The sequence below is a fragment of the Ips typographus genome, linkage group LG14 (genome assembly GCF_016097725.1).
Source record: "Ips typographus isolate SLU linkage group LG14, UJ_Ityp_2.0, whole genome shotgun sequence".
NCBI classification, from domain to species: domain Eukaryota; kingdom Metazoa; phylum Arthropoda; class Insecta; order Coleoptera; family Curculionidae; genus Ips; species Ips typographus.
Window position 1 is genome coordinate 3,256,227 of NC_138435.1, and position 14,958 is coordinate 3,271,184.

Here is a 14,958-nt window from a genome sequence, read left to right on the forward strand (position 1 = left end):
TAATTGTCTTCCCATTCCATCCCTACAACCCAAATTTGAAAGTAATCACTCAAACCGTTTGGGAGATAGGGCTGAAAGTAGCTGAGGGGGTTGGCACAAACCACCCTAAAACGGTTTTTCCCTCCGATTGGCGGCATTTAACAACCAAAAAATTTGAAAATTTTACGGAGGGTTCTTGAGACCGTTGTTCCCACGTGGGTGTCATCAGAAATTGTCCAGCTCAAAAATTTTATTTTTGCCACCCCTTTACCGCCCCCGGGGGCGGAAGGAAGTAGTGGGGTTTAATTGTCTTCCCATTCCATCCCTACAACCCAAATTTGAAAGTAATCACTCAAACCGTTTGGGAGATAGGGCTGAAAGTAGCTGAGGGGGTTGGCACAAACCACCCTAAAACGGTTTTTCCCTCCGATTGGCGGCATTTAACAACCAAAAAATTTGAAAATTTTACTGAGGGTTCCTCAGAGCTAGGTTCCCACGTGGGGGTCAACAAAAATTTTCCAGCTCAAAAATTTAATTTTTGCCACCCCTTTACCGCCCCCGGGGGCGGAAGGAAGTAGTGAGGTTTACTTCCCACCTTCCAAATTTCGTCTCACACACCAAATTTCACTCGAATCACTCAAACCGTTTGGGAGATAGAGCAAAAAAGCCAATCAACTGATTGGTTTTAAGAACTCGGTTCTTTTCAGTTTTTTTCGTCTAATTTGGCTGATTTTTTTAGGTAAATTAATGATTTTTTACATATTTTATGACGTCAGCTTGATTGGCAATTTATTTAAAACAAAAATAATCTCGTTTGCCAGGAATTTGCACCTTCGCAACGAAAACAAAACGATTTAATTATCGTTTTGCCCTGCGAGCTTAACGTAATAAGACGCTCAACTTATCACAGTGTCAGCCTCCGTTTTCGCCGATTTAATAAGTTCCATTTAAACGACAATTTATGCGGAAATGTTTGTTTTAAGCTGAGAAAGAATTTCCGGGACAAATCCAGCCCGAATGAGCCTAAACAGGAGCTGAGGATTTGGAACCAATTGGCTGTTTGGTTTTTTTGGTCTATCTCGGAAACGGTTCGAGATATCGACTTGAATTTTTTGAGGTTATATAGGGCAAGGCTAGACGCAACTTTTACCTTCTACGAGTTTTTGCCATAAAACGAACGGTTTGGCTGGGAAAATTAAAAAACCCAAAAATCCGGCTCGAAGGACCATAACTTTGTTCAGGACATGGTTTTTCACCTACTTTCTGCTCTATCTCCCAAACGGTTTGAGTGATTTGAGTCAAATTTGGGGTGGTGGGTTAGAATGGACAGGAAAACAAAACTGACTACTTCCTTCCGCCCCCGGGGGCGGTAAAGGGGCGGCAAAAATAAATTTTAAGAGCTGGAAAATTTTTGGTGACACCCACGTGGGAACATAAGTCACGGCAACCCACAAAAAAAATTTCAACATTTTCCGACTTAAACTGCCGCCAATCGGAGCGGAAAACCATTTTGGGGTGGCAACTTCCAGGTCCTTGACCTACTTTCTGCTCTATCTTCCAAACGGTTTGAGTGATTTGAGTCAAATTTGGGGTGGAGGGTTGGAATGGGCAGGAAAACAAAACTGACTACTTCCTTCCGCCCCCGGGGGCGGTAAAGGGGCGGCAAAAATAAATTTTAGGAGCTGGAAAATTTTTGGTGACACCCACGTGGGAACATAAGTCACGGCAACCCACATAAAAAATTTCAAAATTTTCCAACCTCAACTGCCGCCAATCCAAGCGAAAAACCATTTTGGGGTGGCAAGTTCCAGGTCCTTCACCTACTTTCTGCTCTATCTTCCAAACGGTTTGACTGATTTGAGTCAAATTTGGGGTGGGGGGTTTGAATGGGCGGACAAACAAAACCCACCACTTCCTTCCGCCCCGGGGGCGGTAAAGGGGCGGCAAAAATAAATTTTAGGAGCTGGAAAATTTTTGTTGACACCCACGTGGGAACATAAGTCACGGCATCCCACACAAAAAATTTCAAAATTTTCCAACCTCAACTGCCGCCAATCGGAGAGGAAAACCATTTTGGGGTGGCAACTTCCAGGTCCTTCACCTACTTTAAGCCCTATCTCCCAAACGGTTTGAGTGATTCGAGTCAAATTTGGGGTGGAGGGTTAGAATGGGCGGACAAACAAAACTGACTACTTCCTTCCGCCCCCGGGGGCGGTAAAGAGGCGGCAAAAATAAATTTTAGGAGCTGGAAAATTTTTGTTGACACCTCCGTGGGAACATACGTCACGGCATCCCACACAAAAAATTTCAAAATTTTCCGACCAGAACTGCCGCCAATCGGAGCGGAAAACCATTTTGGGGTGGCAACTTCCAGGTCCTTGACCTACTTTCTGCTCTATCTTCCAAACGGTTTGAGTGATTTGAGTCAAATTTGGGGTGGAGGGTTGGAATGGGCAGGAAAACAAAACTGACTACTTCCTTCCGCCCCCGGGGGCGGTAAAGGGTCGGCAAAAATAAATTTTAAGAGCTGGAAAATTTTTGGTGACACCCACGTGGGAACACAAGTCAAGGTAACCCACAAAAAAAATTTCAAAATTTTCCGACCAGAACTGCCGCCAATCCAAGCGGAAAACCATTTTGGGGTGGCAACTTCCAGGTCCTTCACCTACTTTCTGCCCTATCTCCCAAACGGTTTGAGTGATTTGAGTCAAATTTGGGGTGGAGGGTTGGAATGGGCGGACAAACAAGACCCACCACTTTCTTACGCCCCCGGGGGCGGCAAAGGGGCGGCAAAACTCAAACCTTCCCTCACACCCCAGTATTTTACATGTTCTGCCCTCAGGCAGTTTCTGACAGGGTTTTGACCGAAATTTTTGCGCATACTTGTGGGGAATGAGTTGTTTGAGATGTAAACTGGTTTGGTTTGTTTCAGATAATGTCAAAACTGTGGTTGGTGGCCGTTTTCCTGTTCCTTGGCACCACTTTGGCTGGCATGTGTCCCACCAAGTGCTCCTGCTACCTGGACCAGCGCGGTCGCAAGACGGTTTTCTGCAAGGAAGGCGGTTTGGTGGGTCCCCTGAACCTAAACAACGTGAGCCTGGACACGGAAGTGATCAAAATCACCGCCCCCGACGATAACGCCAACCTGCTGACCATGTCGCCGGTGTTTCAGAGCTACCGCCACCTGGAAGAGATCCACGTGACAAAAAGTAACGTTCCCCAGTTGGGAATGCACTTTTTTTGGGGTCTAAGCAGGCTGGACGTGTTGAATTTGTCGCAAAACAACATCAGCCAACCGTTGGATCACAATTTTCGCGGTTTGGATCAGCTGAAGGAGCTCTATCTGGACGATAACCGGATACAATCGTTGCCGAGCGGCACGTTTCGCTACCTGAGAGAGCTGAAAGTGCTGTCGATTCAACGGAACCGCATCACCGATCTGGTGAACCGGATTTTCCTGGAGGTGGGCAAGTTGCGCGCGCTGAAACTGAGCGGGAACAACCTGAAAGTGCTCCATCCGGAGGTATTCCGGGACGTTGAGGTTTGTTGCGTTTTTTTGCTCTATTTTCGTTTGGGTTTGAGGGATTTTGTTTATTTTTGGAGTGGTGGGTTGGAATGGGAGGTGGAAGAAACCTTGCTACTTCCGACCGCCCCCGGGGGCGGCGGAACGACGGAAAAATCACTAATTGTAACTTTTTCCCATTTTTATGAGAGAATCGTGGGAGCAGTGCTCTCAGAAAGCTAAATGCAAAATTTCAAATTTTTCCCGCTTAAACTGCCGCGACGCGGTGCAAAAAACCATTTTTGCCTTGGGTACTTTACAGTTTTTCTGCCATATCTCCGGAACGGTTAGAGATATCCACTTGAAATTGACACCATAGATAGGTCATTACTAGACTTACAATTGACTTTCTATGAGTTTTTGCTGTAAAACTAATAGTTTGGCTGGAAAAATTAAAAAACCCAAAAACTCGGCTCGAAGGACCATAAGATTGTTCAGGACACGGTCACGGTCAATCGTGAATAACTCCGTTATTTCAAACTTTTACAAAAAATGTGTAAATAAGGAATTTGTAGCGGACTGTTAGGGCTGTCAGATGACGTTTGAACGACTAAGATAAGTTGACTAGTAACGCCGCTAGAGGGCGCCAAAGTTTGAATAAGCAATATCTCCGAAACAGTTAAAGATATCAAGTTGAAATTATCAGGTTAGGTGGGTCGTGTCTAGACGCAACTTTTACCTTTTATGAGTTTTTGCAGTAAAACGAACAGTTTGGCTGGAAAATTGAAAAACCCAAAACTCGGCTCGAAGGACCATAAGATTGTTCTGGACACGGTCACAGAAAATCGTTAATAACTCCGTTATTTCAAACTTTTACAAAAAATGTGTAATAAAGGAATTTGTAGCGGACAGTCAGAGCTGTCAAATGTCGTTTGAGCGACTAAGTTAAGTTAACCGGTAACGCCGCTAGAGGGCGCCAAAATTTGAACAAGCAATATCTCCGAAACGGTTACAGATATCAAGTTGAGGTTTGTTGATTTTTTGCTCTATTTTCGTTTGGGTTTGAGGGATTTTGTTTATTTTTGGGGTGGTGGGTTAGAATGGAGGGGGGAAGAAACCTTGCTACTTCCGACCGCCCCCGGGGGCGGCGGAGGGGCGGCAAAATTACTAATTGTAACTTTTTCCAATTTTTACTAGAGAATCGTGGGAACAGTTCTCTCAGGAAGCTAAATGCAAAATTTCAATTTTTTTCCGCTTAAACTGCCGCGACGCGGTGCAAAAAACCATTTTTGCCTTGGGTGCTTTACAGTTTTTTGGCCATATCTCCGGAACGGTTAGAGGTATCCACTTGAAATTGACACCATAGATAGGTCATTACTAGATGTACAATTGTCTTTCTATGAGTTTTTGCTGTAAAACGAACAGTTTGGCTGGAAAAATAAAAAAACCCAAAACTCGGCTCGAAGGACCATAAGATTGTTCTGGACACGGTCACACAAAATCGTTAATAACTCCGTTATTTCAAGCTTTTACAAAAAATGTGTAATAAAGGAATTTGTAGCGGACAGTCAGAGCTGTCAAATGTCGTTTGAGCGACTAAGATAACTTGACTGGTAAGGCCGCTAGAGGGCGCCAAAGTTTTAACAAGCAATATCTCCGAAATGGTTAGAGACATCAAGTTGAAATTATCAGATTAGGTAGGTCTTGTCTAGACGCAACTTTTACCTTTTATGAGTTTTTGCTGTAAAACGAACAGTTCGGCTGGAAAATTAAAAAATCCAAAACTCGGCTCGAAGGACCATAAGATTGTTCAGGTCACGGTTACACAAAATCGTTAATAACTCCGTTATTTCAAACTTTTACAAAAAATGTGTAATTAAGGAATTTGTAGGGGACAGTCAGAGCTGTCAAATGACGTTTGAACGACTAAGATAAGTGGACTGGTAACGCCGCTAGAGGGCGCCAAAATTTAAACAAGCAATATCTCCGAAACGGTTACAGATATCAAGTTGAGGTTTGTTGATTTTTTGCTCTATTTTCGTTTGGGTTTGAGAGATTTTGTTTATTTTTGGGGTGGTGGGTTGGAATGGAAGGGGGAAGAAACCTTGCTACTTCCGACCGCCCCCGGGGGCGGCGGAGGGGCGGAAAAATTACTAATTGTAACTTTTTCCAATTTTTACTAGAGAATCGTGGGAACAGTGCTCTCGGGAAGCTAAATGCAAAATTTCAAATTTTTCCCGCTTAAACTGCCGCGACGCGGTGCAAAAAACCATTTTTGCCTTGGGTACTTTAACAGTTTTTCTGCCATATCTCCGGAACGGTTAGAGATATCCACTTGAAATTGACACCATAGATAGGTCATTACTAGATGTACAATTGTCTTTCTATGAGTTTTTGCAGTAAAACGAACAGTTAGGCTGGAAAAATAAAAAAACCCAAAACTCGGCTCGAAGGACCATAAGATTGTTCAGGTCACGGTTACACAAAATCGTTAATAACTCCGTTATTTCAAACTTTGACAAAAAATGTGTAATTAAGGAATTTGTAGCGGACAGTCAGGGCTGTCAAACGACGTTTGAACGACTAAGATAAGTTGACTAGTAACGCCGCTAGAGGGCGCCAAAGTTTGAACAAGCAATATCTCCGAAACAGTTAAAGATATCAAGTTGAAATTATCAGGTTAGGTGGGTCGTGTCTAGACGAAACTTTTACCTTCTATGAGTTTTTGCTGTAAAACGAACAGTTCGGCTGGAAAATTAAAAAATCCAAAACTCGGCTCGAAGGACCATAAGATTGTTCAGGACATGGTCACAGAAAATCGTCAATAACTCCGTTATTTCAAACTTTTACAAAAAATGTGTAATTAGAAACTTGTAGCGGACAGTCAGAGCTGTCAAATGTCGTTTGAGCGACTAAGATAAGTTGACTGGTAAGGCCGCTAGAGGGCGCCAAAATTTTAACAAGCAATATCTCCGAAACGGTTAGAGATATCGACTTGAAACTTGCAGGTTGGGTACTTCCCGACTAGACCCATAAAATTCGCAATTTTTCTGCTTGCAAATTTGCTCCGGTACATTGTATCGGGCGAACTGAAATAAAACCGTAAAACCGCCGCGGTGTCGATCCGGGAATATCGTAAAATTGCCTCGTAAAACTTTGTTTAAGAACATCCTCCGTTTTGACGTTTACTGCATCGCAATTTACTCGTCGAGTTGGGTTGAAAATGGGAAAAATACGTCCGGAAAATGACTAGTTTCACTTGAAAAACGCTTAGCAAACTAGGTCAGGTCTGGTTTACGTTTTTTGACGAAAATCTTGAAGTAAATCAAGCAGATTTGGTTAATTGTGTCGCTGAGAGGTGAAAGTGAGGCTAAAAAAGCCAAATTGAGTGGAAAAATTGCAAAAAAAATGGTTTTTTTCTGTGAGGGAGCTAAAAAAAGTGGTTGTCCTCTTAGCCTGGCGGCATTTTGGGCACTAAAATTCTGAAAATTTGTGTGGAGGTCCTTGAAACTATCGTTCCCACTACACACTAGTAAAAATTTAGAAAAACCTGTTTTTGAATTTTTGCCGCCCCTTTGCCGCCCCCGGGGGTGGGTGGAGGTGGGTAGGTTTTTTTGGTCCTTCATTCTAACCCCCCACCCCAAATTTGACTTAAATCGGACAAAGCGCGAGGGAGATAGGGCAGAAACACTGTGAGGGAGGTTAAAAAAGTGGTTGTCCTCTTAGCCTGACGCCATTTTGGGCACTAAAATTCTGAAAATTTGTGTGGAGATTGCTGAAACTATCGGTCCCACATTTCTCTAGTAAAAATTTAGAAAAAGTAATTTTTTTTATTTTACCACCCCCTAACCACCCCCGGGGGTGGTTGGGGGTGGGTAGGTTTGTTCAGACCCCCATTCTAAACCACCACCCCAAATTTGACATAAATCGGACAAAGCGCGAGGGAAATAGGGCAGAAATACTGTGTGAGGGAGGTTAGAAAAAGTGGTTGTCCTCTTGGCCTGTCGCCATTTTGGGCACTAAAATTCTGAAAATTTGTGTGGAGGTTGCTGAAACTATCGGTCCCACATTTCTCTAGTGAAAATTTAGAAAAAGTAAAATTTTTTTTTTAACCACCCCTTAACCACCCCCGGGGGTGGTTGGGGGTGGGTAGGTTTGTTCAGACTTCCATTCTAACCCACCACCCAAAATTTGACTTAAATCGGACAAAGCGCGAAGGAGATAGGGCAGAAATACTGTGTGAGGGAGGTTAGAAAAAGTGGTTGTCCTCTTAGCCTGACGCCATTTTGGGCACTAAAATTCTGAAAATTTGTGTGGAGGTTGCTGAAACTATCGGTCCCACATTTCTCTAGTGAAAATTTAGAAAAAGTAAAATTTTTTATTTTACCACCCCCTAACCACCCCCGGGGGTGGTTGGGGGTGGGTAGGTTTGTTTAGACCCCCATTCTACCCCACCACCCCAAATTTGACTTAAATCGGACAAAGCGCGAGGGAGATAGGGCACGAAAACCACGAAGTGAGGCAACAAAATACCCTAAACCCTTCCCAGCTCACCTTCAACCCCCTCCGGGGGGGAGGGGGGGAGTTTTTAACGATTTTTCTGCAATTTTAACTAGTGCGCTTCTTTCAGGAACTGCGCCAGCTCGAGTGCCGCGGCTGCGCCCTCACCCACATCAACCCGCACGTCCACCAACACCTCCCAAACTTGGTTTTCCTTGACCTGGGCGACAACCAGTTAACCTCAATCCGCGAGGAAGACCTCCAGCACCTCACCAACCTCAAACAACTCAAATTGGACGGGAACCAGTTGCAGACGATACAGCACGACTTGTTCCACAGCCTCACCAGTCTGAGGAGGCTGGTTTTGGCCAGAAACTGGCTGAAAGTTGTTGGCAGTTTGCCCAACCTCACCGAGTTGGATTTGAGCTTCAACAGGCTGAGGACAGTGAGGCTGGAGGGTGTGGAGGTGCTGGATTTGAGTGGGAACCCCCTGGAAGAGGAGGGTTTGAAGAATCTGAGGTTGGAAGGTTTGAGGGAGCTGAGGCTGGCCCAGTGTGGGCTGTCCCACTTTAACTTCCCCCTGGAGGGTTTGGAGGTGTTGGACGTGAGTCGCAACCACATAACCTCCCTCCCAGCCTCACTCCCTTTCACTCTGCGACTCCTGGACCTGTCGGACAACCTCCTCAAAGGAATCGACGAGTACCACATGGAGAAGCTGGATGGAATCAAGCTTCTGCTCCTCCAAGGGAATCCGTGGTCTTGTGACCTGTGTCACGTGGTTCCTCTGCTAAACAGAATCAACCAAAGTGCCAATATCCAGGAATTGACTTGCGCAGCACCAAATACAGTGAGGGGGCAGACTTTGAGGAATCTGGACAAGTCGCAGCTGGTTTGGTGTTCCGGTTACGATTCCGACTACTTCCTGGTGACCGCCCGGGGGAATTTTGGGCTGATTGCGGCCGCCCTGTCCGTGTGTCTGCTCCTCCTCGTCCTCCTCGCTGTTTTGGTGGCGTTGTGCTACGGGAAACGTCACGCCGCCCGCTACTACACCCACGAGGAGAAGCTGGAAGAGGAGTTGAGTTTCCCTGCGAGTGAGTCGCTGTTTTGCGACGGGGAGTTGACGTTTAAGTTCCCCCTGGAAGGGAAACTGGGGGTTTCTACGGTGGAGGAGGTGAGGAGGGGGTTGCCCAACGGGACCTGAGTGCGCGGAAGTAGTCCAGTGGCTTGTACATAGCGGTTTTTGGGTGAATAAACATTTTTACTGCAGAAAAGTGGGACCGATAGTTTCAAGCACCTCCACACAAATTTTCAGAATTTTAGTGCCCAAAATGGCCACAGGCTAAGAGGACAACCACTTTTTTTACCTCCCTCACAGTGTTTCTGCCCTATCTCCCTTGCGCTTTGTCCGATTTAAGTCAAATTTGGGGTGGTGGGTTAGAATGGGGGTCTAAACAAACCTACCCACCCCCAACCACCCCCGGGGGTGGTTAGGGGGTGGTAAAAAAAAAATTTTACTTTTTCTAAATTTTTACTAGAGAAATGTGGGACCGATAGTTTCAGCAACCTCCACACAAATTTTCAGAATTTTAGTGCCCAAAATGGCCACAGGCTAAGAGGACAACCACTTTTTCTAACCTCCCTCACAGTGTTTCTGCCCTATCTCCTTAACGCTTTGTCCGATTTAAATCAAATTTGGGGTGGTGGGTTAGAATGGGGGTCCAAACAAACCTACCCACCCCCAACCACCCCCGGGGGTGGTTAGGGGGTGGTAAAAAAAAAAATTTTACTTTTTCTAAATTTTTACTAGAGAAATGTGGGACCGATAGTTTCAGCAACCTCCACACAAATTTTCAGAATTTTAGTGCCCAAAATGGCGCCAGGCTAAGAGGACAACCATTTTTTCTAACCTCCCTCACAGTGTTTCTGCCCTATCTCCCTTGCGCTTTGTCCGATTTAAGTCAAATTTAGGGTGGTGGGTTAGAATGGGGGTCTAAACAAACCTACCCACCCCCAACCACCCCCGGGGGTGGTTAGGGGGTGGTAAAAAAAAAAATTTACTTTTTCTAAATTTTTACTAGAGAAATGTGGGACCGATAGTTTCAGCAACCTCCACGCAAATTTTCAGAATTTTAGTGCCCAAAATGGCCACAGGCTAAGAGGACAACCACTTTTTTAAACCTCCCTCACAGTGTTTCTGCCCTATCTCCCTTGCGCTTTGTCCGATTTAAGTCAAATTTAGGGTGGTGGGTTAGAATGGGGGTCTAAACAAACCTACCCACCCCCAACCACCCCCGGGGGTGGTTAGGGGGTGGTAAAATAAAAAATTTTACTTTTTCTAAATTTTTACTAGAGAAATGTGGGACCGATAGTTTCAGCAACCTCCACGCAAATTTTCAGAATTTTAGTGCCCAAAATGGCCACAGGCTAAGAGGACAACCACTTTTTCTAACCTCCCTCACAGTGTTTCTGCCCTATCTCCTTAACGCTTTGTCCGATTTAAGTCAAATTTGGGGTGGTGGGTTAGAATGGGGGTCTAAACAAACCTACCCACCCCCAACCACCCCCGGGGGTGGTTAGGGGGTGGTAAAAAAAAAATTTTACTTTTTCTAAATTTTTACTAGAGAAATGTGGGACCGATAGTTTCAGCAACCTCCACACAAATTTTCAGAATTTTAGTGCCCAAAATGGCCACAGGCTAAGAGGACAACCACTTTTTCTAACCTCCCTTACAGTGTTTCTGCCCTATCTCCCTTACGCTTTGTCCGATTTAAGTCAAATTTGGGGTGGTGGGTTAGAATGGGGGTCTAAACAAACCTACCCACCCCCAACCACCCCCGGGGGTGGTTAGGGGGTGGTAAAATAAAAAAATTTACTTTTTCTAAATTTTTACTAGAGAAATGTGGGACCGATAGTTTCAGCAACCTCCACGCAAATTTTCAGAATTTTCCTGCGGAAAACACCCCCAGGTTTGGGAAAAAACTAAAAAATCCGGCTCGAAGGACCATAAGTTTAGGACGCGGTCACACAAAATCTTTAATAACTCCGTTATTTCAAAGTTTTACAAAAAAATTGTAATTAGGAAATTTGTAGGGGACAGTCAGGGCTGTTAAATGACGTTTGAGCGACCGCGGTAGGTTGCCCGGTAAGGCCGCAAGAGGGCGCCAAAGTTGCGCCAAAAAATATCTCGAAAACGGTGAGGGATATCGACTTGAAATTAACAGGTTAGGTAGGGCAAGACCAGACGCATCTTTTACTTTCTGTGAGTTTTTGCCGTTAAACCCACAATTTGGCTGGAAAAATAAAAAAAAACAAATCACCCGGTTCGAAGGACCATAAGTTCAGGACACAAAATCGTCAATAACTCCGTTATTTCAAACTTTTCCTAAAAACTTGTAATTAAGGAATTTGTAGGGGACGGTCAGGGCTGTTAAATGACGTTTGAGCGACCGCGGTAGGTTTACCGGTAAGGCCGCTAGAGGGCGTCAAAGTCAGTCCAAGACACCAAAATACATTTTTGCTCGTTACAGCCTTGGTATTGCACCGATTCGAATGAAATTTCCACTGTACATTGACAGATCGTAATCGAAACGTCATTGACTGACAGATGACGGTGTTCAAAGGTCACGTGAGCTTTTTTTTTTGATTTTCAAGGTCATGCAAGGTTTTTAAGTTTGAAGAGCAAAAATGACAGTTTCAAAGGACAGTCTGCGACAAAATCGTCCGTAAAACCCACTTAGAGTGCCCGAATCGGGTTTTTAAGCACATTTTTGGAATCCTCATTAAATTTCCTATCCAATAACCGGAAAAAACACTAAAAAATTCGTTACAGTCAGTGAGAAAAACGCTGTCAAAGTTTGAACAGCAAAAATGACAGTTTAAAGGACAGTCTCCAACAAAACCGTCCGTAAAACCCACTTAGAGTAACCAAAATGAATTTTTAAGCACATTTTTGGAATCCTCATTAAATTTCATATCCGATAACCTAAAAACGCACTAAAAAATGTAGTACAGTCAGGGAAAAAAACGCTGTCAAAGTTTGAAGTGCAAAAAAGAAAATTTAAAGAACGGTCTAGTATAAAATCGTCCGTAAAACCTACTTAGAGTGTCCGAATCGTATTTTTAAGTACATTTTTGGAATACCCATTAAATTTCCTATCCAATAACCAGAAGAAACACTAAAAAATCGAGTACAGTCTGGGAGAAAATCGCTGTCAAAGTTTGAAGTGCAAAAATGACAATTTAAAGGACAGTCTGCTACAAAATCGTCCGTAAAACCCACTTAGAGTGCTCGAATCGTATTTTTAAGTACATTTTTGGAATCCTCATTAAATTTCCTATCCAATAACCAGAAAAAACACTAAAAAATCGAGTACAGTCTGGGAGAAAATCGTTGTCAAAATTTAAAGTGCAAAAAAGAAAATTTAAAGGACAGTCTGGGATAAAATCGTCCGTAAAACCCACTTAGAGTGCCTGAATCGTATTTTTAAGTACATTTTTGGAATCCCCATTAAATTTCCTATCCAATAACCAGAAAAAACACTAAAAAATCGAGTACAGTCTGGGAGAAAAACGCTGTCAAAGTTTGAAGTGCAAAAAAGAAAATTTAAAGGACAGTCTGGTATAAAATGGTCCGTAAAACCCACTTAGAGTGCCCGAATCGCATTTTTAAGCACATTTTTGAAATCCTCATTAAATTTCCTATCCAATAACCAGAAAAAACACTAAAAAATCGGGTACAGTCTGGGAGAAAATCGCTGTCAAAGTGAGTTTTCCTCCAAAAGTTGCATTTTGGGCCGCTACGGCTCTGCTTTTCTACCGATTTGAACGAAATTTCTACTGAATCTTCCTCAACCCTCCAGAAACCTTTTTCAAGCAGTTCCAGACATTTTACGGTAAAAAAAAGTGGTTTTCTGGCATATTTTGGCTACCAAGAGTGAGATAGCAACGAAGTACTTGACAGAGTGCATTATTTAGTTTTTAAAATAAATTATTTAATAATTTTTTAATTTTTGTCGTTTAATTTTAAGTCCAAATCGTAGTTTTTAAGACTTTTTTGTCGCTTTTTTTCTCCTAACCAAAGAAAAAAATTAGAAAATATAGTAATATATTTATGTGTATGTTGATTTTTTTTGTTTTTTTTTCTCTCCCCAACCACACCCAGTACGGTCCTGATTTTTTTACCAGAACAAGTGACACTCCTAGGCAGTATACACAAAAAATTTCATTGACGTCACTCAAACGACAGGGCCGTAATCAGCCAAAATGTCGCTGAGTGACTAAAAGGCTAAAAATAGTAGCAAACACAAAGTTTGACAATTTTTCACTCCTCAACCAGAAGGAGTACGGTCCTGATTTTTTTACTGTAACCCACCAAAAGGTCTGGCAGTCTACAGAAAAAATTTCATTGACGTCACTCAAAGGACAGGGCAGTACTGACCCAAAATCCAAGTTGGTGCTTGACAAGGCCAAACTACTCGTCACTGACATGAGTGACTTTAAAAATTTTTTCCTCCCCAACCAGAAGGAGTACGGTCCTGATTTTTTTACCAGAACTAGTGACAGTTCTAGGGAGTATGCAGAAAAAATTTGGTTCATTTCACTAGAGTAACAGGGCCGTAGTGGGAGAGTGAAATTTAAAAAATCACTTTTGTGTCACTCGGTGCTTTGACTTTGAATAACTCCCTTACCTGACGTGTGACGTCAAAATGTCATAGAAGCGAAAAGATGGCTGAGATTCTGGGCTTTCCAAAAATGTATGATTTTGTAATGATTGGTTGGCCCGTTTGGTCGCTAGAGGGCGTCAAAGTTAGGCCTCGAAAATGAATGGAGTTTTAAAGGGTCAAAGTCGCCATTTTGGTGGGAGGAATAATTCAATTTTCAATTCAATTATGAATTAAAAAAAAAATAAGAAAAATAAAGGAAAAAAAAAGAAAAACAAACAAAGAAAAAAAAAACAAAAAAAAAGAAGAAAATAAAGAAAACAAAAAAAAAAGAAGAAAATAAGGAAAACAAAAGAAAAATAAAAGAAGAGAATAAGGAAAACAAAAGAAAAATAAAAGAAGAAAATAAGGAAAACAAAATAGAAAAAAAGAAGAAAATAAGGAAAACAAAAGAAAAATAAAAGAAGAGAATAAGGAAAACAAAAGAAAAATGAAAGAAGAAAATAAGGAAAACAAAAGAAAAATAAAAGAAGAGAATAAGGAAAACAAAATAGAAAAAAAGAAGAAAATAAGGAAAACAAAAGAAAAAAGAAGAAAATAAAAAAAACAAAAGAAAAATAAAAGAAGAGAATAAGGAAAACAAAATAGAAAAAAAGAAGAAAATAAGGAAAACAAAAGAAAAAAGAAGAAAATAAAAAAAACAAAAGAAAAATAAAAGAAGAAAATAAGGAAAACAAAATAGAAAAAAAGAAGAAAATAAGGAAAACAAAAGAAAAATAAAAGAGGAAAATAAGGAAAACAAAAGAAAAAAGAAGAAAATAAGGAAAACAAAAGAAAAATAAAAGAAGAGAATAAGGAAAACAAAAGAAAAATAAAAGAAAATAAAAGAAACAAAAGAAAAATAAAAGAGGAAAATAAGGAAAACAAAAGAAAAAAAAGAAGAAAATAAAAAAAACAAAACAAAAAAAAAAAAAAAAAATCTAAAATTTCGTTGAACCAACTGAGATAAATTGAAAAATTCACCCTGTACAAACCGAGTGAGCTAGAAAATTGAAATTTTCAGGATTTACGGAACAAAGTCTATTGTATTAGTGTCCCAAGTTTCGTCGTGATCGGATCATCAGGAGCGGAGCTACAGGGTGTGCAACGTACAGATGTCCTGAATCCATCAGTAACTGGGAGTAGCAGTTTTGAAAATTCATATCTCCGGAACTATTTGAGCTACAGAGGTGAGTTTTAGTGTGAATTGTTGCCTAAACTGTCAGGAATGACATATCCAAATTTGACAGTTCTAACTTGTCTCCTTCCCTAGTTTTC

General features: G+C 42.0%; 1 protein-coding gene across 2 annotated transcripts in view; it reads left to right on the top strand.

Annotated features, from left to right (window-relative positions):
* LOC145737508 (uncharacterized) overlaps nt 1-13,105 on the top strand; it is a 58,571-nt gene extending 45,466 nt beyond the window's left edge. For both annotated transcript variants that reach the window (XM_081992213.1, XM_081992212.1), the window contains exons 2-3: nt 2,912-3,520; nt 8,112-13,105. In XM_081992213.1, the coding sequence (XP_081848339.1) occupies nt 2,915-3,520; nt 8,112-9,182 (1,677 nt within the window). In that variant the 5' untranslated portion in view covers nt 2,912-2,914 and the 3' untranslated portion in view covers nt 9,183-13,105. The remainder of the gene's footprint in view (nt 1-2,911; nt 3,521-8,111) is intronic.
* The last annotated feature ends 1,853 nt before the right edge of the window (nt 13,106-14,958 follow it).